We start from the raw sequence: 27,651 nt of genomic DNA, 5'->3' as shown, positions 1-27,651 counted from the left end.
TAATCATATATTAATAAAGTTAATGGACCAAATTATTTATAGGGGTATTTTGTACCCATTATGTATAATATCAACTAAAATTATATTCACATATTGACTATAATCACATATAACCTAAGTGAGAGATTATTAGATTTAATATCTCTTGAGATGAGCTCACATGTGAGTTGTTAAGTGATCTAACTTAACGTTATTATATATCAAGTTATTGGATACAGATCTTATATGCATAGAATTCATTATCCACATCCATTATTATTTATGAGCTAATAATAAATATTTACTATATATAGAATTGGTCCTCGTACATTGAGAAATCTTGAACAAACTTCTTATTCTCCATCTATTAAAAGTTTTGTAACATCATTACCTCATAATTTTTTTTTTAAAGATTTTCTCCCTTTACTTTCGTTTAGATATTTTTAGATTATCTAAACGACCTTATTTTTAACTTTTCAATAAATTCTTTATTACTAGTTATTTATGTGTCGTATTATTATGTCATATTTTTAATGTAACTAAATTATACTCAAGTATTTTTCTTGGTTCGATCAGGTTTGGTTTCTAAAATTCCTACTGTTTTGAGAAAGTTCAAGGCCTAACACACAATTAAACAAATAACAGTACGGCACGGGACTACCTGCGCAGCCCACGCCTCTGCGCTCTTCGCGACTGGATTCGTCGTCTCCCATCGCACGGCCATGGCGGCGGATACCTTTCCCTCGTGCCCTATTTTTCTGCGTCCTCGTCCGTTCGTGCGCTGAGGTGGAGTCCTCAAAGGCTTTATTATTCAATGCTTTCCTTTTCTTTTCCTTCGCGGAGTATCAATGAGATTTAGCGAGCAGCCGCCTTCCTTCGTGAACTTTGATTTTGGGGGAAGAAAAAGGATCGGGAAGTTCTTCCGCCAAGGTAAAGTTGTCTCGCCTTTCGCTCTCGTTTCTCCATTCCCCGATCTTTGTGCTCGTTCCATTGCTTTCTTAGATTCGACGCTTTCTTTTTCTGGGTGATCGTAGAATCCTTTTGCGCTTTTCGAATCATGGTTTCTTTGTTCTTTGGTGGCAAAAAGGCGAATACGCGCCCCCGCCTGTCCGCCGACCAACATGGAGGTAAATCACGGTGACTGAGAAGGCAAAGTGACAAGTGGGGTGAGTTTACACGGGTTGTTCTTTGGTGTCAATGCAAATCGTTGGTTGTTGGAGAAAATGCTTGATCTTTGTTCTTCGTTTGGTAGGAGTTTGAGCGCTTGTTGTTTGTTGAAATGCCGATTTGGCTAAGCATGAAACAGCAAGTAACAAGAAGTGCCTGGCTATCCCATGAGATACTCAAAAAGGATCTCTTTATTTTGTGTGTCTGGTCAAAGGATCAAATAACTCATCAAAAAGAGCAATCCTTTTTTATTAGTATAAAGTAAACACAAGTATTCTTGGAACAAGATTTTGGGCATAGACAAATGAATTCGAAAGGGTTGAGAGAAAAGAAGGGAAAGTTGGTGTCACAACACAATTCTTCACCGAGATATTTTTCACTATAAATCCTAACTAAATTTGTATTTGGTTCTTATACTTGTAAAAAAAAAAAAAAGACTTTGTATAGCTCTCTGTCCAATCTTCCCTGGCAATGGCTAGATAACCTGTAAAAATTGGTTATGGTAGGTTTTCCCCCAATAATGTCAATAAAGTAGTTGATGTGGCAAAAATCTACCGCCTCATTTGAAATCACTGACGAAGCTTTTGAGATTTCTGAAGAGGCTTTCTTCTTCGAACGTGGTTGACTCTGCGAAGTCAGAGTGCTCACAGGGAGTTCCCGATGAGGCCTCTCTGATATTTAAATCATCATGATGCCCCAAATACTATAATGGAAAAAGGAAAAAAAATAAGAGAGGGAATTCATGAGAGTCAGCCCTTTTTCACATAGCATATACCTCATATTCATAGGTGCAAGAGAGCAAGATACCTTGGAGATAATGGGGAAGTGGATAACACATCATGGGAAAGTGAGAAGCACATCATGACCCATGTCTCTCTGTAGTCTGCTAAGTCTGGTTAAACGAGCTCGGATGGCTCAAACGGTTCGATCTAACGACTTGGCGACTCGATAGGTCGGCAAGTCTGATTTGCTCAGTAGGTTGGCCGATTGGACTCGCTCAGCAGGCAAGCAGGCAAGCAGGCTGGTAGGTCGGACCAACTCGGTAGTTTGGCTCAACTCGGCAGCTCAGCTAAGTGTAGCTCAGATAATGATGACTCAACATGATAATTGGGCTAGCTCAGGATGGGGCCATGTAGGATGTGGCCACGTAGGTGTATCCTGAGACCTAAAGTAGGTCGGGTACTAACAGTATCATTAGTTATCCCAATCTATCATGAGCACCTTGCAGTTCTTGATATGTCAAGTCTATCATATATATATTGAACTGGCCACCACAGGCAGTTTTGGATAACACTGTTTCATTGTGCATATGTTTGGGCGAACCATCCATGTGGTGTCGAGAAGATTGGTCGAACCAGAATTCTCATTTCCCCTTGCTATGAATGATCCTTCAGGATAAATGCTGGAATTGCAATCTTTTGGGTGATTGTGCAGTGTGTCACTGAACTACTGTAATATAATTGACTATACAAACTGATTATAAACATTACGGATTCAAAGCATCAATCATTAAAAAATTGAACTCAGAATATCGTACTCACTTTTGAAGAATTTTATATGATGTGGCATTCGGGCATGCACATGTAAAATAACTTCAAAATCACATGCAAATGAAATACTCAATGTTCTTTCTTGTTAATATGCCATTGTTTGGTAATGTAGAAGTACCTAATCTCAGTGGAATTGAAATCAACTTTTTTCCTAAGATTTCAAATAGCTGTCCTGAATTCAAGTTGATTATGTTCGCTTTTCCCTCGAAGAAAGAAGAAAGATAATCAAATAATTCCCAATCATGGTCCTTGTAGATCAGATCTCATCTGTATAGGATAAAAAAAGAAACTTCAGAAAACTTTTTTCCTTCTGAAAGATACAGGAGCGAAACAATTAACCTATTGATATTGGAAGACCAAAAGGATTCTTCCAATGTTTCATTTCCACGTCCAATGTAATTCATAGGTATAGGAAGAAGTCCCATCAAATGATAAGATAATGCTTGGTTTTCTTTCTTCAATTGTTATTTACTGTTTGGAAACAGTCAATTGTATTAATGTTACAATAAAATGGTTGGATGTGGTGAAGTTTTGCAAGTTAGACGTGCATATAGAAAATTGCTTAGGTTGTCAAATGTTGGAAGATCTAGCTTCTTGTTTATGGCTGTTTCATCAAGGCCTCCCTTACTTTCGAGCTCACATCTTATAGGTTATGAATGCAATTTTTTTGGCTAATTTGTTTTTCATTTCCTTTCCAATAGTATATCATCAAAAACACATGATTAGGCTGCCCGGCTCACATTGCGATATGTGTGATAGTTTATTCACACAAAATTATGAACCTAATGCAAACAGGATCAATTTTACTATTATTAGCATTATCGGAGTTTGGTGTATTGGTGTTGATGATGCTCTTATTTGCTTACCTATATGAATGCTTGTATTTGATTATTGAAGTTTCTGAAAATTTCATGACAGATGGGGGATGTAGCTAGGGATCTCGCTGCAGGAACTATCGGAGGAATAGCACAGTTGATAGTAGGACATCCTTTCGACACTATCAAAGTCAAGCTCCAAAGCCAGCCAGCTCCACTTCCAGGCCGACCCCCAAAATACTCCGGTGCCATGGATGCGGTGAAGCAAACAGTTGCTTCTGAAGGACCAAGGGGCTTGTACAAAGGGATGGGTGTTCCGCTTGCAACTGTTGCAGCGTTCAACGCTGTTTTGTTCAGTGCAAGGGGCCAAATGGAGGCGCTATTGAGATCGGAGCCAGGAGCTCCCCTAACAGTGAGTCAGCAAGGTGTTTGTGGTTTCGGGGCTGGCATTGCAGTTTCTTTCCTAGCTTGTCCTACAGAATTGATCAAGTGCAGGTTTGTGATCCTTGCTCTTATCGTTATGCTACTACTTTTCCTGTATTGTTTGCTCCTTAGGACTTCACCACATTAATTTTTACGGGTTCTTCTTGTGTCTTGATCGAATCTTATTTATTGTGTTAGATAAAGTTATGAGATGGTTTGTAGCTCACCAGAATTTCTTGTGCAATAATTGATAGGGTTGTAAATGAACCAAGCGTTCGTGAACAAGCTTGGTATTCGGCTTGGTAAGAGTCTGTTTATGTTCGTTCAATATACATAAGATTAATTGAAGGGGAGCCTTGACGTAATGGTAAAGTTGTTGCCATATGACCAAAAGATCACGGGTTCGAATCCTGGAAACAGTCTCTTGCAAAAAGCAGGGTAAGACTACGTACAATGGATCCTTCCCGGAAATCCCGCATGGCGGGAGCTTCGTGCACCAGGCTACCCTTATTTAATATACATAAGATTAATTAAACAAATAAATTTGAACAACTCGTTAAGCTAAACAAACAAGCTTGAACATATATGTGTTCAGCTCGTTAACGTTCGTAAACAACGTTTGTGAACAATGTTCACAAACCATATTCATTAATAAAACTCTTTTCAGTATGTTAAATAAACAATAAAATAAACTAAATAAATAAATTTAAATTATCAAGCTCAATAACCAATCAAACAACTAAAAGTTTCTAACAATCAAACAAGTTTGAATTGAGAGTTTGATAACATTTAAATGAACCAAGCTCGAACCAAGCTCAAGCCAAGCTTGAATTGAGAGCTTGATAACATCTAAACGAATCAAGCTCAAGTCAAGTTTCAAACAAGCTCAAGCTCATAAAAAATAGACCAAGCCAAGCTTGAACACTCATTTCAAAAGCTTGGGTCATTTTAAGCTTGGCCCGGCTTAGTTACCTTATCAAACAAGCTTGAACACCTCAAAGCTCGGCTCGGCTCGGCTTGACTTGTTTACAACCCTAATAATTGATAGCCTATATGGTAAGCCGTTGTGCATACCTGTTTTAGTTCTTGCTTGCAAGTTCTTTCTTGTGCTCGAATCAAGCTGTTTTGGATGAAAAGCTGACCTTACCGGAGCTTCCTCTTTTTTTTTCTCCCAAGTAATCATATTTGTTCTATTTTACATCGAAGTAATCAAATAATCTCCTATTTTGTTCATCTTCTCTCCGAATACCTGTAAACCTAACCTAATTTCTCGATGATGCTTATATATGGAGCTCATTTTACGATGATTTTAGGTCTTTGATTTAGTCCTTCCTCGAAAGAAAAGGAATAGATATGCATGTGAAGAGAAACTATTAAGACTATCGAACCTGGAGTAACTCTGTCTTCTTTTGGACACTTTGAACAGGTTGCAAGCACAGAGTGCTTTAGCAGTCTCATCTGCTGCTTCGGTAGTGAAGTATGCAGGGCCGATGGATGTGGCAAGGCATGTTGTCCATGAAGCCGGCTTTAAAGGCTTATTCAAGGGCATGGTTCCAACCATGGCACGCGAACTTCCTGGGAACGCTGTTGTATTTGGTGTCTATGAAGGCCTCAAGCAGCACCTTGCAGGAGGCCTAGACACTTCAGGACTCAGCAAGGGTTCTTTGATGCTTGCTGGGGGCCTCAGTGGCGCATCCTTCTGGCTATTTGTCTACCCGACTGATGTTGTCAAGAGCGTTATCCAGGTCGATGACTACAAGAAACCAAAGTACTCTAGCTCCATTGATGCCTTCAGGAAAATTCTAGCTTCAGAAGGAATCAAGGGTCTATACAGAGGCTTCGGACCAGCCATGGCTCGAAGTGTTCCTGCAAATGCAGTCTGTTTCTTGGCATATGAAATGACCAGATCGAGCCTCAGTTGATCTCGTTGACAAGTCGCCCTAATCTCATCGAAAAGACATGATCGAATGGAAGTTCAGATTTATGCTCCTCAGAGCTGCTTTATTTTCTGCATGCTTATTTCTGCTATTAGACAAGCATTTTTCTTGCAGTATGTTCTACTGAGCCAATTTCGTGGTGGTTGGACTTGGTGTCATTGAATCGGATGTTTTGATCGGTTAATTCAGAAATTGAAGACAATTCAATCTCTCATCTGTTCTCTTTGAACAATATCCATCATGTCTTAGAATGAAAATTTAAAGGCTAATGAAGCAGCATCAGACGCTTAATCATAACAAGATCAAACACTCGCAACACATCATCCATGAAAACAAGAGACTTACAGAACCTGCTCGATAACAGACGAAGATGAGCACTGCTGTTAAAAACATTGCTCTAGTATTTTTATTAGAGCGAAGGAGTTTCAGTAAATGAAAGCTCAAGAGTAGATTATTGCAAACATAAAACCATGCCAAGTTATTCGGCATCACAAGTAAATTAGGGGAAAAAAATAGTTGACCTGTAATTATGATCGCGGTTCTATTCGAAGTCATCGATCCAATCTCCGTAAATCTTACTAATCTTGTTCGGGCCTTTCCATTTCTCCATAGACCTCTGTCCCTGTCTCTGTACAACACTAGAGAATCTCTGTGAAGGCACGCCAATGTGATGTGTGTCTGCGAGGGGAACCAAAACATTCGAACCTAGGGAAGCATCCGCCGTAGCCTTAGCTAACGACCCGGCTTGCTGTGTGTCTGGAGCAGGTAAGACATCTCTACCTTCGGGATCCACAATCCCCCCACCATATCGATGCAATTCTGCATTTACAGAGTTGCGCATGAACAAAAAGGATCAAAAAGAAGAAGAAAGACGGCAAAGAAACATGAACAGATCTAACACTTAATGATGCTACACCATCAAATGGCACCTCACATATTCAAAATTTGGTATTCTGAAACTAAACTCCAAAAATACTGATGCACATGGGTTCTTCTAATTCGAGTGTTTTAAACTACAGTACACAATCACAAATATCTAATGCATATTTACCCACAGCAAATTTTCCACATCAAGAGCTTATATAAACTCATTGATACAATAAATATAAAAAAAACAAGTCTTATCTCACTAGGTGAAGTCCACTATATAGATTCTTCTATATTATTAGGCTCTATCTCTTACTATATGATCATTTATATTTAAATAAATTTTATTAAACTTTATTATTGATAATCAAATTTTTTTTATCTTCCTCTTCCTCTTTCTCTTTTGATTTAAATATTTGTCATAATTTCATATTTCCTAATTGAAGTATTTATTGATAGTCTAAGTACATACCGTACCATCTTAAACATGTCTCCCGACCCCGACTTTCTCTCTAATATTTTCATTTCTTATCCTGCTCCATATAACATAGCTAGTCTAACTGCTATTTTGTAAAACTTTCTTTTAAGTCTTAGAGAAACTTTATAATCACAAAGAAATTTAACCATCTTATTTATATTCTATATAAGACCTCTCAATCCCTCCATCCTTTTGCAAATCGCATTAGTAACTGATGCGGTGATAAAAGGAGGGCCTGCCCGGTACGGGTCAACTGCCAAGGTGGGAGTTAAAGTCAAGATGGTCAACGCCTGGGTGTTAAAAGACTCGCCCACGGTGGTCGAGCGAAGGTCGACTACAAAGGGGGTAGACAATGTCTAATCGGTAACAGACTTGGCCGAGCTGACCGCTCGTCTAACTCAGAATAGTATGGTAAGATCGCTAGACACTCAGTACGGAGCGACAAAATACTAGGAGACTGGAGCACTTGTCCGATCAGGAGGCTAGGCAATCTCCTATACCCAATCGTCGCAAAGAAGACCAGCCGAGGCCGACCGAGTGAAGGAGTCCCCAACCGAGTGGCTACCCCGCTCGGTCGAGTAACAGGATCATCGTCGTATCTCTCAATGTCCTTTTAGGAGATAGTGCTGCCGACATGGGACATAGTCAACAGGCGGATCGTACGACGACAAATCGGAGGATGTGCCCACAACCAATTGGAGAACATGTCCATGACCACGTGTCCAGGACTGATTGGAGAACGTGTCCATGACGACGTATCCAGGACCAATTGGAGAATGTATCCGCGACCAATAGAAAATCGTGCTCATGCCTCGAAAAGCGCGCACATTACCCACCAAAGCATTATATAAAGAGGAGTCTGTACACCGGTAGAGGTACGCGTTATTCACGATGCACGCCTGTATCTACTGTTGTTCCACCTTTTTCCTCTTTCCGGTGACTGACTTGAGCGTCGGAGAACCAACGCCGGGAACCCCTTCCCTGGCTCAGCACTGACATTTCTTGTGTTGCAGAGCGGAACGTGGTCTACATCCAATCAACGCAACAGCCACATCCTTAGTTTTCCGTCTCCATGATTTTCGGACAGGATCATATTGAAGGAGGACGCTGGACGACTCGCCACGATTACTTTAACAAAGGAGTTGGATATGCTGATACAAGCTCGAGCGGTAAAAATAGTGGAGCAACAACAACAACAGGCGCTGGTCGATCGCCATGTACAAGAGCTCGCGGCCTCAGCAGCGGGTCATCCAGCCAGATATGGAGACCAAGCGAATCATGTATTCGTTCGGGGACAGAGCAAGAAGCCGACCGACGCATACGGAGACGCACCCCACACGCTGATCCCCTTCCATCGAGCACTATTCCACACTCCAGCAGAGGAGGTAGGCTTAGTGAATAAGGAACGAGGATCCTCTCCGAATGACGCATCACTTCGGAACGCACGTAAAGGGAAAGCACCAAGGAATGATGATTCACTTGAGTGGATCAATCAACAGTTTTCTCAGGGAATCTTGGACGACCCTCTGCCAAAGTACTACACTCCGTTGACGATCGGTGAGTATAATAGAACGACCGATCCAGACGACAACCTGGCAATTTGATAATGCGACCACACTTTATCAGTACACCAACGGGGTGAAGTGTCGGGTCTTCCTCACTAGACTTTCTGGGTCAGCGCAGTGCTAGTTCAGACGAATGTCGATCGGCTCGATTCATAGCTTCAAAGACTTTCGAGCGGCATCCTTACATCACTTTGCCAATAACCGCCACTACCAGAAAACAAGCATTAACCTATTTTCCTTAAAACAAGGGCCCAAGGAGGTACTGAGAGCCTACATTAAGCGCTTCAACCAGGTAGCCATGGATATTCCATCGGTCTCCTCGGAAATATTGATGAACGCCTTCGCCCAGGGGCTCACCGAATGAGAGTTCTTCCGCTCACTCATCCGAAGGCCACCGAAGAACTTCAACCACCTGCTCAGGAGAGCCACAGAGTACATAAACGTGAAAGAGGCCCAAGCAACAAGAAGAAAGGAGGCGTCGAGCGAGTCCGCAGAAGCGCCTAAGCGGCGACCACCAAGCAGTCATCAACCACCCAAGGGGCCCCGATCGGGAGGAGCGCAGCAACACCAGGAGCCTCGAACACAGGCCATGCAACATGTATCAGCCAGTCAGCCAAAGGCGGCGAAGGGAAAGGTATGGACGTCAATGTTTTGCTCGTTCCATCAGTCGGCAACGCACATCACCCGCGATTGCTACAATCTGATGCTAATTATGAGCCGACCGGCTCCTCGAGGATATCGACGCTAGTCACCATCACCCGATCGGCATAAGAGGTGCCGATCAGCGGAGTGGCAAGATGACGATTGAGCGGCGCCTAAGCGACGTCATCATCAGCCTCAAAGGAAAAATAACACAAGTCCCGCTCGAGTTCCTGCTGAGCAAACTAGGACCTCGGTCCGGGAGGAGGAGAACCGAAACAACGTCGCTCGGGGAGAGATTGGAATGATCGCCGAAGGGCCGACCGACGGTGATTCTAACCGAGCGAGGAAGTCGCATGCCTGGCACCTAGAAATACATACTGTCGGATGCAGCAAGGAGAAGGCCGAGGGGCCTAAGATCAGTTTCGGCCCCCGAGACCTGGAGGGAGTTGAGATACATCAGGACGACGCCCTGATCATCCGAGCGGTAATAGCTAATTATACTATTCACCAAACCTTTGTTGATACAAGAAGCTCGGTGAATATTATATTCAAGAAGGCGTTTGGCTAGCTACAAATTGAATGAAGCGAGTTGCAGCAAATTACAACCCCGCTCTACGAGTTCACCGGCAATGAAGAATTATCGATCGACTAGGCACGGCTGGTCATATTACTTGGAGAGGCGCCGCTTAAGAGGACAAGGACCACAAACTTCATTGTAGTGGATGCATCGTCCGCCTACAATGTCATATTGGGTCGACCGACCCTTCACGAGTTCTGAGCGGTGGTGTCCACTTTCTGCCAGAATATCAAGTTTCCGGTGGACAACAAGGTGGGCAAAGTTAAAGGTGATCAGCTGGCCGCTTGGCGATGCTACGTTGAGATAGTCAAGTTCGAAGCAAGAGCCGCGCGGAAGGCCCTGCGCTTGGAAGTGAACGCCATCAGGGAAGAACCTCCCGCGCTGGTCTATGAGGAAAAGGAGGAAGTCCAGATTCATCCTAGCCGATCGAAGGCCACCACTTTCATCGTTGCCGACCTGACAGAGGAGAAGAAGGCAGAGCTAGTCACTTTCCTTAGGCGAAACCGCGACGTGTTCACTTGGTTGACCCACGAGCTCCCGAGCATCTCGCCAAGAATAGCTCAACACGAGCTTCACGTCCGACCAGACGCTTGGCCTATGAAACAAAAGAATAGGGACTTCAATGCAGAGCATAACCAGATCATCCGAGCGGAGATAGAAAAACTGCTTGAAGCCAGCCACATCCGCGAGGTTCAGTTTACCAGCTGGCTCGCCAACGTCGTGCTGGTCTCCAAGCTGGGCAACTAATGGCGAGTTTGCATCGACTTTCGTGATCTGAACAAGGCTTGCTCGAAGGACTTCTATCCCCTACCCAAGATAGACCAGATAGTGGACTACACGGCGGGTTGTGAGTTGATCTGCATGCTCGACGCATATCAAGGTTACCACCAAGTATCGCTCGCTCGAGAGGATCAAAAGAAGGTCAGCTTCATCACTGCAGATGGAATTTATTGCTACAATGTCATGCCGTTTGGATTAAAGAATGTCGGCGCCACCTACTAAAGACTGATGAACAAGGTGTTTCGCCGGCAGATCGACCGTAATATGGAGGTATATGTCGATGACATTAATAAAATCCCTTTGAGCCGCTGACCTTGTGCAGACATCGAAGAAACTTGCCAAGCTCTGAGAGCATATAGAATAAAGCTGAACCCAAACAAGTGTCTGTTCGGAGCGAAGAGCGGTCGTTTCCTTGGATACATCATCACCGAACGAGGGATCAAGATGAAATCGAGCAATGTGAAGGTGCTACAGGACATGTCCCCGCCCCGTAACTTGAAGGAGGCCCGACGGCTGACCGGACGGATCACCGCGCTATCAAGGTTCATCTCCAAGTCATCCGACCAGAGACCCGTTCTTCAAGATACTGCGTCAAGCGACTAAGTTCCAGTCGGACGTGGAATGCGCCAAGACACTAGAAGATCTCAAGGAGTACCTTACCTCCTTGCCTGTATTGGCCAAGCCCATCGCTGGCGAGCCGCTAATGATTTACCTGTCATCCACCGAGTATGTGGTTGGCTCGGCGTTGGTGCACCAAAATGGCTCTAAGCAACAGCCTGTATATTTTCCGAGTCATATATTAAAAGATGAAGAGTTTTGCTACACCTGTCTCGAAAAATTGACTTACGCGCTAATACTCGTCGCCTGGAGACTCCATCCGTACTTCCTATCACATATGATCGTCGTGATGACCAACAGTACCTTGGAAAAAGTCCTTCTTAACCCAAAGGTATCCGAACGGCTGATCAAATGAACAACCGAGCTGAGTGAGTTCGACATACAATATCAGCCCAAGACGGCGATCAAGGCCCAGACCTTAGCAGATTTTGTCACTGAGGTCTAGAACGCCGAGCCAGATGTGACTTGGAAAATATATGTAGACGGATCATCCACTCGGCAAGGTAGCGGGATTGACATTCTCTTGATTTCGCCTCGGGAGGACAGGATGCAACTGTCCATGCGACTAGACTATCGGGCTACAAACAATGAAGCCGAGTACGAGGCCTTAATAGTCGGCTTGCAGGCGGCTCGGCACGTCAGAGCTACAAAAGTCATCATCCTCTCGAATTCTTAATTAGCCACTCAACAGCTATTGGGGGTGTTTGAAATAAACAGCTTCCGACTCAGGCTATATGCAGAAGCTTTTGAGAAGTTGAAGGTAAACTTCCAAGAAGTTGTTATACAAAAGATCGCCCGATCGAACAACCAAATCGCGGATGAGTTGGCTAAGTTAGCCAGTTCATTGTCACCGATCGTGATAGAGCAGCCGATCAAGCAAGTCTCACTGGTGGTGTGCATCGACAGGATGGATGGAATAAACTTCCTGAGTGACTGGAGGAGCCCATTGATAGAGTTCATTCGATCGGGTAGCACTCCAACCGATTAGGAAGAAGCTCGCTTGTTGAAAAAGAGGGTCGGACGATTCACTCTGATCGGAGACCAGCTATATAAAAAACCTTTCTCAAGGTTGTTGCTCAAGTGTGTCAGATCGGAGGACGTCGAGTACATCCTTCAAGAAGTGCATCAGAGCTCCTGCGGAAATCATCCGAGCGGCAGATCGCTGGCCTGAAAGATCTTGTTGGCAGAATATTTTTGGCCCACACTTCAAGATGATACCGCTCGGACAGTGGTCACCTACTTATCGTGTAAAAAATATCACAACATCCAACACCGACAAACTGAGGAGATGAAGGCATCCAAGGTGTCTTGTCCATTCGACCAGTGGGGCATGGATATCGTTGGACCATTTCCAATGGCAACCGTGCAACGCAGATTTCTACTTGTCGCAGTAGATTATTTCTCAAAGTAGGTGGAGGTCGAGTCGCTAACCAAGATAACCAAACACATGGGCATCAAGTTCATATGGCAGAATATCCTATGTTGGTTCGACATCTCTCGTCGGCTTATCTCAGATAACGGGAGACAGTTCGCCGGATGGAGACTTAAGGACCGATGCGAGGGATATGACATTGCATAGGCTTTCACCTCAGTAGCCTATCCTCAGAGCAACGACCAAGCGGAAGTCACCAACCGGGAAATCCTTGGAGGTTTACGGGCTCGGCTCGACCATACTAAGACCATGCTGGAGGCAGCTAGGTCAATGAGCTCTCAAGCGTCTTGTGGGCTCATCGTACCACACCAAGAGAGGCGACTAACATCACACCCTTCCACCTGGTGTATGACAATAGTTCCAGTGGAAGCCGGAGTAGAATCCAATCAAGTGCAACTCTACGACGATGGAAACACTGAGCGGAGGCTCATGGAGCTCAACCTGGTGGACGAAGTGTGGGATAAGGCCGCCGTCGGACTGATGGCATACAAACAACACATGAAGCAAAACTACAATCAGAGGGTGATCCTAAGGTCATTTCAAGTCGGCGACCTGGTTTGGAAAAGAGTGAAGGCAGTCGACGACGTCACCAAATTGGAGGCTCCATGGGGAGGATCTTTTAAAGTCACTCAGAAGCTCCGCTCGGGACCCTATTACCTACAGGACCAGGATGAGAGAAAGCTCGAGCGGCCTTGGAGCACGAACCATCTCCAACCATATAAGGTTGGGTGAGAAGTGTGTGGTTAAATCCGAATGTACTTGTGTAAGTATATGTCTTATGGATGCAAGAAGACAATGAATAAAAATCCTAAGTGTTCTAAACACTTGTGTCGTTTAGCCAAGTTAAAAGTTGAGCGGCGACTTTAAACCTCTGTCTACGTCAACAGTCAAGAGGCAACTTTAAACCCCTGTCTTCTTAAACAGTCGAGCGGCGACTTTAAACTCTAGTCTATTTCAATAGTCGAGCGAAGACTATAAACCCTCGTTTACGCCTTCAACAGCCGAGCGACGGCTATAAACTCGAGTCTACGATAAATAATAGTCGAGCGACGACTCTAAAACCGAGTCGACGATGAATGAGACCGAGTGGCTTACATAAAGCCCTCAATTAAGTTAAAAGGTCGAACAGTGGCCAAAGCAGAGACACGTCGCTATGATATAGTCGTTCGACTTATTCTGGAATGAGCATTTGGATGTCTCTTAGACTAGTTACACTAATGATCGAGAAAGGAGTAAGCTATACTGGGTATGGCTGTTCGCAAGCTCCTCAGGTGAGATGACCGTAGCGCGGGCCCTAGCGTCGACCCACACTTAGACTAACGACCCTTGAATCTGAATCTGGTGCTCGAGGGTGCGGGACGTGATGTCGCCCGGACTGTGTCATTCGTCAGTAGGCAAGTGGATGATGGTCGTTATTTGTCTCTAGCCGTTCGGACCAGAAGGCTCTGAAATCGTCTGCCCGTGGACTTAGGCGTTGGGGACGGTCGAATGATGGATACTTGTGCAATCGGTGAGGATTGCGATAGCATAAAGGCAATCGACGGCGCACAGATAGTCCCTGACGATAGCCCGGAGAGCGAGGGCGTCCGGTCAAAGGATAGGGAAGTATGGAACACTGCAACGTCCTGCTCAGGAAGTGTAGGCGTCGATGTCTCACTCCTCTCGGATGATGGACGAGAACCGGTGCGGGCGGGGGTTTGCAGGGTGGAAGTGGCTGACCAGGAGGAAACTTCCCCACGACGCCTCTTGCGTCGTGTCAGAGGCTCGCCGAATGTGGCTGACTCTGAAGCCACCGCGATCGACAGCATCGAAGATCGTTCGGGAGGAAGGTCGGTTGTACCAATCGCAGTCTGACTTCCTCCACCCTCGCTGGCCGACACGTGTACTCCTTCAACTTTGTCGAGCAGATCTTCGTGGTCGTAGGTCGTGACTCTCCAGTTCGGCCACCCCTGCGACGTTGATCTCGACGTCCGCAAGCCTGTTCTTGTCGGCCAGACGTGCCTTCAACATGATGCGGGCTGCAAAAAAGAAAGCAAAATTAGTTAAATTCAAAGATGAAGAGAAAAAAGAGCATACCTAGGCTGGATGGAAGCCACGTTCGAATGAAGCTCAAGCCAAACATATACAGGACGCCCTCCAACAGCAACCGATGAATGTGATACTTCTGACCGGTCAAACTGGACGCCGCTTGGAGATAGTCTTATCGGCTTCGATACCGCCCGAGCGACAGAGGATTCATCACTTCCATTTGCCAACCAGTCGGGAAGTCAGGCCGCTCGGGAAAACAAACGAAGAAGTAGTATTTCCTTCAATGCTTATTGGAGGTCGGCATTTTATCAAAAAAGACCGAGCTCACTTAGCCTTGGAACAAGAAGGTCCTCGACTCGGACAATTTAGGGTAATAGAAGTAATGAAAGACCCGAGGCATCAAGGGAAGGTCGTACAGGCGGAAGAGAACCACTACCCCGCACAGCAACCTAAAGGAGTTCGACATTAACTGATGTAGGAAAATGTGGAAGTATTTACAGTCGACAGAAAAGAAGAGATAAACTGGAAATTGAATGTCTAAGCTAAACTGGTCCTTAAAAAATGGAAGTAAGCCTGCGGGAGGTTCATGTGGCCGGTCGTAAGCGGAGGGAATAGCAACTTGATAAGCATAGGGAAAATGGTATGTGGACTTTATCTTTTCTATGTCATCCTCATCAAACCAAAGCCCAAGGACGGGCACAAGGAGATGTGAAGAAGTAGCCATCGAAAAAAGAAATTAGGAAGAAACAACACATGGATTTAACAAAGGAAAGAGAGAAGAACCTTACTGAGAAAGGTCGTCGGAGAAGAAGAGGAGAAGAAACATCGTCGAAACCACTCGAAGAGGAAGGCGCAATGCACGGTGAAGACGACGGCTAGCAAAGGGAGGTTTATAAACCTCGTGGTCGATCGTCCACAACCGTCCGATCAAGGGTTGCACAAAATTAGGATGAAATCTGACCGTAGAATTCGAAAAGGTGTCTGTCACATCACCAACAGATATCCGCCTGTCACGTCAAACGTACGGCGACAGAAAGTCGGACACGTGGCAATCGACTACTGGAAGGCATTAATGAGGCTTAATTAAAAAGTATGGTCGCATGCTCGGCCATAATTATCAAGGATTTGAATGATTTCCTAGAAATTTGGAGGGTGTCAGCCATTATGACAACAACTACCAACCCAGGGCAGCGAAATAAAGTCGAACGGCGAAGATAGGTAAGCCGATCAAAACCTCGAAAGCACAGATGGTCCGATCGGACGTGGAGGCTACCAAAGACACTATTTGTCTAGTAAGTCGGACTTGCAACTTCCTTCGACTAGACCTGAGGGGAAGGCTTGTGATGCGGTGATAAAAGGGGGCTCGCTCAGTACGGATCAACTGTCAAGGTGGTCAATGCCCAGTGTCAAAGGGCTCGTCTACGATGGCCGAGCAGAGGTCAACTACAAGGGCCAGTTGGGCAGACAATGTCCGATCGGCAACAGGCTTGGCCGAGTTGACCGCCCGTCTAGCTCAGAATAGTATGGTAAGATTGTCATACGCTCAGTACAAAGCGGTAGAACATTAGGAGACCGAAGCGCTTGTCCGATCAGAAGGCGACAGTCTCCTATACCCATTCACCGCAAAGAAGACCAGTCGAGGCCGACCAAGTGGAGGAGTCCCCAGCCAAGCGGCTATCCCGCTCGGCCGAGTAGCAAGATCATCATCGTATATCTCAATGTCCTTTTGGGAGATAGTGTTGTCGACAAGGGGCATGGTCAACAAGTGGATCATATGACGACAAATCGAAGGGCGTGCCCACGACCAATTAGAGAACGTGTCCATAACCATAAGGGTGTCAATTCGGGTAGGTCGGGTTGGGTCGAATTGAGTTTCTTTTTTTTAACCCAACCTGAACCCGACCCGAACCCGAGTTCAACCCAAAACCCTAAACCCAAACCCAACTAATCCAAACCCGAACCCGAACCGGATAACCCGAAAATCCGATTCAAAACAACTTTTTTTTGGCTATTTTCGTATAATTCTTCACTTTTATCTCAATACTCCATCATTATCATACAAATATGATATTAATATACATAAAAACATCTTAATTTTTAAAATAAAATTCGATTTAACCAAAAGAAACTTACTAAACTCTATATTTAGGTCAACTCGAGTCAACCTGGGTCAATCCAAACCCGACCCAACCCAACCAGAAAATTTTTGACTCTCCAACCCAAACCCGACCCAAACTCGAAAATGTCCAATCCAAACATGATTTTTTTCGGGTCGACTCGGGTTGGGTCGTCGGGTTGATTTCATTTTTGACATCCCTACATGATCACGTGTTCAGGACCGATTGGAGAATGTGTCCATGACCACGTGTCCAAGATCGATTGGAGAACGTGTCCATGACAACGTGTCCAAGACTAATTGGAGAATGTGTCCGCGACCAATGTGAGAACATGCCATGACCACGTGTCTAAGACCAATTGGAGAACGTGTCCGTGATCAATGGGAGAACGTACTCATGCCTTGAAAAGTGCGCACGTCGCCCACCAGGGCATTATATAAAGGGAGATCTGTACACCGGCGGAGGTACACGTTATTCACAATTCACGATGTTGCTCCACCTTTTTCTTCTTTTTGGTGACTGACTTGAGCATCGGAGGGCCAACGTCGGGACCCCTTCCTTGGCTCAACACTGACGTTTCATCTGTTGCAGAGTGTTACGTGGTCTACATCTGATCAACGCAGCAGCCACATCCCCAGCTTTCCGTCTCCACGATTTTCAGACAGGGTCAGTAACAATCAAAGAATACTGTGCATTCAATATTTTCTCTACATTTCTACTATGGCTTAATGTTTAAGCAGGTAATGAGAAAGGAACATAACAAAGACTGAATTGACAAACTTTCGAAGCTAACTTGAAATCGAACGAGAGAAAGGAAGTAAGGAGGCAAGTTTAAGCCAGCTTACTTTGTTTTACTTCCACCGAAATCAAAGAATCACTTTCCTTCTCGAATAAACATGGTTTCTTTTGTATCTACTAGTGAAGTTAGAAGAAACAAGATGAATTGGCATACCTTCAGCGCCATGAGCAAAATGGCACTTAGTGCCAAATGGGCAGTATCCTGTCATCTCCCACTTGTTGCAGATTCTCGTCTTCCAATTCGACGGCTTTAGAGCCACCACAGCCGCTCCACCCCCGCATCCGCCGCCACCTCCAATTGCTGGTGACAGGCTAATAGCAACGCTCTCGCGAGACTTAGATTGCTCATCATGCATGAATGAGCAACTATCCCCATAAGGGCACCCCTCTTCTGTGTAGAACTTCTTGCATCGTCTTCCCTTATACGATCTCTCTGACTCCCCTGTTGCGATCGACGAACCAATGGTGGAATTGTGGCGTTCCTCTATCGGGAATGGCGGCTCCGAACCCTCCTCATGAGCTGCCACAATTTCCTGCCAGTTGGGAGGTGGCTTCCGGAGCTCCTCGATCCCATGAGCAAAATTACAGTTTGTGATGTAGGGGCAGGTCCCTGCCCGGAACTTACAGCAAAGCTTGGTCTTGAAGAACATCTTCCCAATGGTTTTGGAGCTGGCATTCCTATTGCCACCCTGCGAATCTCCTATCCGAGGCCGCTTGCCAGGAGGCTGTTCGCTGCCAGCTCGAGACCGGGACTGGCGGCCATCGTAGGCAGAGTTGAAGCTGTTGTCACCCAACAGGTCGCCACCCCAAGCACGGTAGTCCTCGTCCGTCGCCCACACGAGCTGGTCGCTCGCCGGCGGCGGCCAGGAATCGCGGCTGGGAGGGCCGGATGGGTCTGGAATGATGGCGATGGCGTTGCTTTCAGGATACGCAGCTCCACCGCCGTAATCCATCGTGCATGCGAGCCAAATCGCAAAGAGACAGAGATCAAGATTGCAACTTTCGACCACCAGAGTCGAAAAAAAACCCGTAAAGTGAGAGAAAAAGGGATTCGACAACAGATTCACCAATTGAACGCCGTTTCCGATGATGGGAGATCAGAATTGGGGAAATCTAGCAGTGGAAGAAGCCCGATTTGGCGATCAGGTATCCGAAATAGGGAAGAAGAGGTCGCCGAAACCCTAGGAGGAACTCAAACGGGTGGCGGCTCGTCTTTTAAACGGAATTCCAATTTTAACGACTTACAAATCTGACCCTGAAATGTTTCCTTTAATAAAAAAAAATACGTTCAAAAATACGAAATTCAACCTCTTCTTTTGTTTTTTGTTTTTTACCGAAACACATAAATAAAATTTTAAAATTATTGAATAGTCTAGTTCTAAAATTATCAAATCACCTATTAATTTTTATTTGTATCCTATAAGTATCCCCGATTAATTTTAATATGGTCAACCAATTCAAGTTAGATCATGTTATGTTTGACGCCTTGTGTCTAAATGTGTAGGGACTTAGAAACACAAGAAGTTGAGCGGAAGACACAGCGGACTAGAAGGATGACACGAGAAGCGAGTCGACAGACTCCATGCATCCAAGGGATGAGAAACTACGGAAGAGTATACCAGTGGACGAGAAGGACGCGTGTGGCACTTCCGAGGAACGAGAAGCCGAAGCAGAAGACTGCTCGAGGAGAGAAGGTCGGAGGAGTTGGGTTCGAGTGAGCCCAACTCTGGATGGTCAGAGAATCACCAAGCAACCAGAACAGAAGCCGAACAAGTCAACACGAAGATGACCTGTACAAGCTCCTGGACCCGTCCGGACGCTTAGACCACCCTAGGTCAACGCAGGCTGCCTCTCCGAGTCGTTGCAGCGTGGATAGGTCTTTGGTGCATGTTAGCAACACTCCAGGAGTAGCAACACTCCAGAAGTAGCAACACTCCAGGAGTTTGGACCAACCTAGGCACTCGAGCAGGGATAAAGTTTTATCTTCAAGTTGTTGTGAAGCTGATAAACTCGCACCGCTGAGGGCACTTGAATCGGGTCCAAGCGCCCGAAAGTGTCACATCATCAAAACGGGTATTTTCAATCAGTGAATTATAAATAGATCTCTGGTCCTAGAAGTTTAACAAAATACTAATTTTACGAACTTTGTGCTTTCATTTGTAATTCTATCTTTTTAGTTCTGCGCTGTTAACATTATAAGAGGCTACTCCGTCTTCGTCAAAAGGAGATCTATCGAGTGGAGTTTTTACAGCCTTGGATTGTCAACCTCTCTAATTGCAAACCAAGTAAATCTTGCCTCTTCTTTTCTTTTATGTTAATTAATTATTGTTCAACTATCTGTGTTGTTTTTGCATACTTCAAGAAGCAAAAGAAAGTTTGAATCTGAATTTTAGGGAAATTCACTCCCTTGCCAACTGTACCAAGACTAACAATTGGTATCAAATCTCAGGCACTCTAAAAGGACTAACCGCCTTCTAAAGCAAGGAGACGATGGCCAGACCAAGTATATCTACACGCCAAAGTTCGAGGGGGGAGTTCGCACTCTGGAAAGGTTGGATGGAAGTATTTTTCAAAATCGATTTCAAAATTTTTTAATAATCAAATATGATTTTATAGTACCCAAAGATCAACAAGGAGAAGAAAAAAGAAGAATATCTTTGAACCAAGAAGGAGCAAAACGACTTCGTAGCCAACAACAGAGTAGAATTTCATCTACTAAGTGTGCTACCGCCTCAAGAAGTCAACAGAATCGATGCCTACGAATAAGCAAAAGAACTCTGGTAGAAGTTTATAGAGTTGCACGAAGGGATCTTAGACGTCAAACTCGCAAGACAAGACCTGCTCTAGAATCAATTCAGCAACCTCTGATGGAAAAGGAAAAATTGGTAGCTCATCTATACGCAAGAATCAAGGAGTTGATCACCAAACTCACGAGTCTCGAAGAAATGGTAACAAACCGAGACTTGCTAAGGTATGCATTAAATGCTTTTTAAAAAACACCCAAGTAGACATCCATAGTAGACTTTTTCTACATCTCCAAGAACCTCAAGGTAAGTATGTTAGAGAATCTATTTTCAACTTTTGAATTTCATGAGTTGAGATATGCAAGTTTAAGAAATAAAGAAGAAAAGATAGCTAAAAACCTATCACTAAAACCTAACAAGAAACACGAACCAGATTCTGACACATCACTCGAAGAAGACAAGCAACTTTTATAGTAAGGAAGTTTTTAAAAAATTTTAAGTCTAATAACTTTGGTAAGAAACAGGCAACAAAACTTCTTCGAGGCAAAAGGAAAATCAGATGCTATAATTGCAATGAATAAGATCACGTAAAAGACAACTGCCCAAAACTAAAGAACAAGACAAAAGAGAAGGATAAAGGGTCAAATAAAACCAAACACAAGAACCTTAAAGCAACATGAGATGAGTTGTCATTCGAGTCCAAGCTAGAAGCATATGCTGGACTAGCACTAATAGCAGATCACCGGAAAGATGACGATCGTACCTCAGAGATGAGCATCAATGAAGTGGGAGACATTTCAGAAGAAAGCAATGATAAAGGGGCAACGTTGAATAATGAGATCAACTCGATAAGTGAGATACATTCTCTACCTCCTGATAAATTATGTAAATTTATCAAATTGCTTTCTAGAAGTTCATGTAAACTAGAAACAAAAAATGCACAATTAAAAAAGGAGAATTTAGAATTAAGAGTTACCTTAGTAAAATCATGTTTATTAGAAGATTTCGATAAATTGAAGGTTGAAAATGCAAAGTTAAAAGATCAAATAGAAAAATTGGAAAAGAATCATTCATGTTCAAATGTTCAAAATTTTATAAATTTTTAGAAGTTTAATTGGCATTTTAGATATTACAAAGATCAAATTGTAAAAGTGTCATGAAAACATATTCCTAAAAAAATTTTATTAATTCAGTAGATAGGAACCTATATTAGGTTCCAAAATCATGTTTAGATTAAATTTTCTCTAATTTAATTGATTTGCTAGGTTAGAATTTCTTTACTTAGAAAAATATTTTTTTTTTGTGCAAACTTGTTGTTAGAGTTTTCTATTTAAAATTTTTATAATGATAAGACAATATATATTTTGTTAGAATAAAATTTTTTAAAATTTGTCAATGAATTTCCACCAAAAAAATAATTTTTAATATTAAAAATTTTTGAAAATGGAATTTTAAAAATTTTGATTTTTCTACGGATATACATTCAATCTTACATACTCAGAAAAATTAACAAGATTTTTTTTAAGATCAAATCTATTTTAATATTTATTCTAGAAAAATACATATTTATATATATAATGAATTATTTATGTTAAAATAAATTCATGTTTTTTTTTGTAAAAATTTGTATCCTAATCCAAATGTTTCTAGTTAAAGTTGATAAACAATTTTCAAATTTTTCAAAAATCAAAAATATTTTTCTTATTATTTTGGACAAATCTTGTTTCTAAATATTAGAAATTCGAATATTTGAAAACTAATTCTTGTAAATTTTTTAGATTTTTTTTACTTCTATTTTTTTGTTATGATCAAAGGGGGAAAAAATTTAGGGGATTAAGGGGAAGATAATTGCAAATTTAACTTGTACTTAATTGTAATATTTTACTTATACTTGATTGCAATGATACTTTATGTTTTGGTTAACCCTAAGTTAAATTGGGTTGATACACATCAAAAAAGGAAATATTGTAAGTACTCTGGGTTGGTTTTGACGTGGTCAACCAAGTCAAGTTAAGTCCTGTTGTGTTTGATGCCTTGTGTCTAAGTGTGTAGTGACTTAGGAACATAAGAAGTCGAGCGAAAGATGTAGCAGACAAGAAGGATGGCACGGGATGCTAGTCGACGGATTTAGTGCATCCGAGGGACGAGAAGGGCGTACGCGACCCTTTCGAGGGATGAAAAGTTAAAGCGGAAGACTGCTCAAGGAGAGAAGGCTAAAATTGAGTTCGGGTGAGCTCAACTCTAAGTTAAGGGGAAGATAATTGCAAATTTAACTTGTACTTAATTGTAATATTTTACTTGTACTTGATTGCAATGATACTTTATGTTTTCGTTAACCCTAAGTTAACTTGGGTTGATACACATCAAAAAGGAAAGATTGTAAGTACTCTGGGTTGGTTTTGATGTGGTCAACCAAGTCAAGTTAAGTCTTGTTGTGTTTGATGCCCTGTGTCTAAGTGTGTAGTGACTTAGGAACATAAGAAGTCGAGCAGAAGACGTAGCAGACAAGAAGGATGGCAGGGGAAGCTAGTCGACGGACTCAGTGCATCCGAGGGACGAGAAGGACGTGTGCGACCCTTTCGAGGGATGAAAAGTTAAAGCGGAAGACTGCTCAAGGAGAGAAGGCTAGAATTGAGTTTGGGTGAGCTCAACTCTGGATGGCCAGAGAATCACTCAAATGACTAGAGAAGTCGGACAAGTCAATGCGAAGTTGACTTGTCCATATGCCTAGTCAAAGTCCAAGCGCACGGACTCCAAGTACCTGGACCCGTCCAGTGACTCGAACCACCTGTTGGGGGATCGGTCGGCCGGCTTGAAGGGGGGTTGGATAGACGGCACCCCCAAATACTCGCTTCTTTCTACAATGTTAGTTTGCGCAGCGGAAATACAAACAAAACAAACAAGCTTAAAGATAAAGGCAAGAAAGAAATGCAAACCAAGCTACACGATCGTTTAACGTGGTTCGGAGATTAGGGCTCCTACTCCACGGCTGTCCGTAAGGTGGACGATCCCGATCCTTCGGTGGATTACTCCCCGGCAAACTCCGGCTAGCTCACGTAGCTCCTTGTGGGTGGGGAAACCTCACCACAACCCTCACAAGAACTCTTTTGACGCTAGGGCACAAGTAGACTACTAATAGAGATTAACCACCTCTATTTCGTCAAACTCAACCAAGCTCCCAAGGCTTGGTTATATAGGCCACGGGTTGGAAAACCCCGCCTACCAGTCGACTGCTAAAACATGCAGTCGACTGCCCTCTGTGGAAATTCGACCGGTACATCTCAACGGCTCAATTCCACACTAACCGAGCGAACAGAGACATTCTGTTCGCTGCAAGTCGACTGCCCCAGTCGACTGCACCAGTCGACTGCTAAAACATGCAGTCGACTGCTACAGTGGTGCTACATTACTGCTATAGTAACGCTGTAGTACTGCTACAGTAATGCTGCAGTAAACCCCTAAAACTAGGATTTTACTCCGAGTACAATCTCTCATGCATTCGTACCCTCACCCTTACGACTCATTTGACACTTCATTTGCAGCTTTGACCTCTTGCCTTCAAGCCTACTTCCTTTGGCTCTCGTCCCTCGGATGCATTCAAGCCCGCGGCTCATCCCCAATGCCATCCTTCACGTATGCCTCGAAGTCGCTTCCCTCGGCCCTTGTCCTCGCTGCCTTGTCCACGGTCCCTCGGATGCTCCATCCTTCACGGGACCTGAAGCCATCAACCTGAGTCACATGTGTATCCTGCAAACCTGCACAACTCAAATACACATATCAAATACAAGGGTGAACCTAACTTAAACCCTTTGCCCAAACACCAAAACACATGGTCCCGCGGACCATTGGGATTGCTCCAACAATCTCCCCCTTTTTGGTGTTTGACAATACGTTTAAGTTAGGGAAAACATATAGCAAATAAACATGCTAAAACAAATGGACTTATGTTGCAAAGGCTATACACTTGGACTTACATCGCCGAATGGACTTACGTTGCCAAAGCTACACATTTGGACTTACACTGCCAAATGGACTTACGATACCAAGGCTACACACTTGGACTTACAACGCCGAATGGACTTACGTTGCCAAGGCTACACACTTGGCAACCGCCGAAACAATGCATCATGCATTTGAACCTATCCCAAGGCTCCCCCTACTCCTATGCTACCCATGAGCTAGGATTTTTACAACGGGTTTTTTAAGAACCTATCCCAAGTCTCCCCCTATACAAAGGTACTTTCAGGTTTTCCCAACTAAACCTTACTTCTCCCCCTTTGCCTAACATCCAAAAAGTTCTCCAACAATATCTCAATTATTGAAAACTTGTCATCCAAATGACCCTAAACTCATGTATGTATCCCCCATGGATCTCATACATCTATATGAGCTGACCCGGTCAAAATCTAGTGCTGAAAACACTTCCAGACTGGTATCAGTCGACTGCAAGAAGTACCAGTCGACTGCCCCCATGAAAACGAGTTTACAGAGACATTCTGTGCTCGTGAACAGTGTTACCAGTCGACTGGTACACTATTCATGAAAAAATCAACCTTTTCTGGCCAACTTCAGAAATGCGCCAGAAATTCCACAGACATCCAAAAATCTCCAAATTTTATAGAGAGGTCTATTATATCAATATCTACTTGGGAAAAATATATATAAAAATATATCTATCACCAATCCCAAGATTGACACAAAACACAAAACTAACTAAAAAGTTCAATTGAACCTTGACCTAAGGTCCTAGTTTTGGCTTCCTCTTGATGTATTTGCTCATACTAACCCACAATGCATCCCTAGCATTGGTTTATATGGCATATATACATCCAAAACCAATTTTCATGCTATATGACCCCAATTGTCATATTTCTTGCATGAAACATAAACCAATTGTACCAAAACCCTAGGTTTGAGACTCAAGTACGTCTCCAAACCACTTGGCACATTCCATGGCTTGTCTAGACTCCCAAATAAAACCCCTTTGAGATCCATTGGCCATGGGTCCCAAATTAACTCTTTGAGCTCCCCCTAGAGCTCTTAACCTTAGTCACCTCCCTAGGTGACTCATCTACAATGGCTAGGCCACATTGGTGCACCCCCGGTGACACTTGGCCTACAAATTTAACCTTTTTAACCTTGGTTAGTTTCTCCTTACCTTTAAATGGATTTCCCTTGCCATTTATTGGCTTCTCCTTACTATAGTCATATGCAACCCTAGCATAAGACTTTCCCTTAGCCTTGGAGACACTAGATCGGTATCCCAAACCCGATCTATCATTGTTGGGTCTTTGGCTACCCAACACCATACCTAAACCCTTAGATCCAACATTGAATCTTTCTAGGGTTTTCTCCAACTTATCAAGCTTTGCCTTCAAAGCTTGATTTTCCCTTTCTAGGTTCCTAACCCTAGAATCAACATGTCCACCATGGACATTCCTAGACCTACCCACTTTTCTAGGCATATGTCTCCCCTTCTTGGGATTAATGCCTTGGGTCTCCCTAGGTCTATTGTTTCTAGTTTTTTCATGCATAGATTTCCTAGGGGTTTGATCGACAATTACCCTACTTCTATCATGATATCTAAATCCAAAAATTTTCATTGCTACATGATGATAATCATTATTTTTCCTAATATGCATGGGAACATAAGAATTTGAATTTGAATTACACTTCAAATTAGGGTATACCTCCCTTACCCTTGAAACTCCCCCTTGACTTGAGCTTTTCTTCTTTTTCTCTTTCTCCCATTTCTTTAATTGCGCAAGCTTCTTGATCTCCCTCTTCTTGGGGCATTTTGTGTGGTAATGTCCTTTCTCCCCACACGTGAAGCATATGATATACATCCTTTTTCCTTGGGTTTCTTTATTCCTACAATCCTTGTTAGTGTTTAAATTAACTTGAACGGGTTTAGGATTTACCTTCTTCTTACCCAATGGACATCTACTCTTGTAGTGTCCTTTTTCATTGCAACCGAAACAAATTATGTTGTTCTTTGACTTCACTTCGGTGGAGGTGCTTGCTAGGTTGACTTCTAAGACTTTTTCTTCTTCACTTGTCTTGGAATCTTCTTCAATTCTTGAGGATATGATGATGCCTCATCTTCCTTCTCCTCCTCGGATGTTGAGGGTGACTCAACTTCCGTTTGCTCCACCTCCTCTTCTTGAGCTACTAAGCCCATCTCCTTTGGCTCCACATCCGATTGGTCCTTCTTCTCCTCTTGGACCACTTCATCACTTTCTTCGGATTTTTCTTCTTCTTCTTGTGTAGGCAAAAATTCCTCCCATGGTAATTTCTTCACTTTGCTCCACAATTCATGGGCATTCTCATATTTACCTACACCCCTTATCGCATTAGGAGGCAATAAATCAATTAAAATCGCTATTACCTTTGAGTTTGCCTCCGATTGTGAGGTTTGCTCCTCCGTCCAATGTCGTGTTCGGAGCTTCTTTTCTTTCTTGTCCTTTGGGACTTTGAATGACTCCTTTACCACCATCATGGTGTCCCAATCCGTGTTGAAGAACACCTCCATCTTCATCATCCAATATGTGATGTCCCATAAGCCTATACCTTCAAGCTTTGGTGGTTCTATCAAGCCGGTCATCTTGTGCTTCCTTGGAGGTTAGTCCAACGGAGAGCGTCCTCGCTCTGATATCACTTGTTGGGGGATCGGTCGGTCGGTTTGAAGGGGGGTTGGATAAATGGCACCCCCAAATACTCGCTTCTTTCTACAACGTTAGTTTGCACAGCGGAAATACAAACAAAACAAACAAGCTTAAAGATAAAGGCAAGAAAGAAATGCAAACCAAGCTACACGATCGTTTAACGTGGTTCGGAGATTAGGGCTCCTACTCCACGGCTGTTCGTAAGGTGGATGATCCCGATCCTTCGGTGGATTACTCCCCGGCAAACTCCGGCTAGCTCACGTAGCTCCTTGTGAGTGGAGAAACTTCACCACAACCCTCACAAGAACTCTTTTGACGCTAGGGCACAAGTAGACTACTAATAGAGATTAACCACCTCTATTTCGTCAACCTCAACCAAGCTCCCAAGGCTTGGTTATATAGGCCACGGGTTGGAAAACCCCGCCTACCAGTCGACTGCTAAAACATGCAGTCGACTGCCCTTTGTGGA

General features: G+C 43.6%; 2 protein-coding genes across 2 annotated transcripts; one reads left to right on the top strand and one right to left on the bottom strand.

Annotated features, from left to right (window-relative positions):
* The first annotated feature begins 626 nt into the window (after window positions 1-626).
* On the top strand, window positions 627-6,085 carry LOC122052237 (mitochondrial carnitine/acylcarnitine carrier-like protein). Its single transcript, XM_042613676.1, has 3 exons — window positions 627-909; window positions 3,615-4,006; window positions 5,361-6,085. The coding sequence occupies exons 2-3, from the start codon at window positions 3,615-3,617 to the stop codon at window positions 5,854-5,856; spliced, it is 888 nt and encodes a 295-aa protein (XP_042469610.1). The 5' UTR covers window positions 627-909; the 3' UTR covers window positions 5,857-6,085.
* Window positions 6,086-6,381: 296 nt separating this feature from the next.
* LOC122050559 (zinc finger CCCH domain-containing protein 56-like) lies at window positions 6,382-18,726 on the bottom strand. Its single transcript, XM_042611454.1, has 2 exons — window positions 17,928-18,726; window positions 6,382-6,690 (listed from the first exon to the last, which is right to left on the bottom strand). Exons 1-2 carry the CDS (start codon window positions 18,724-18,726, stop codon window positions 6,413-6,415), a joined length of 1,077 nt encoding a protein of 358 aa, XP_042467388.1. The 3' UTR covers window positions 6,382-6,412.
* Between the last annotated feature and the right edge of the window lie 8,925 nt (window positions 18,727-27,651).

This window comes from Zingiber officinale, chromosome 3A (genome assembly GCF_018446385.1).
Source record: "Zingiber officinale cultivar Zhangliang chromosome 3A, Zo_v1.1, whole genome shotgun sequence".
NCBI classification, from domain to species: Eukaryota; Viridiplantae; Streptophyta; class Magnoliopsida; order Zingiberales; family Zingiberaceae; genus Zingiber; species Zingiber officinale.
The sequence above is the reverse complement of the archived record's forward strand: the minus strand, read 5'-3'. Positions and strand labels throughout refer to the sequence as shown.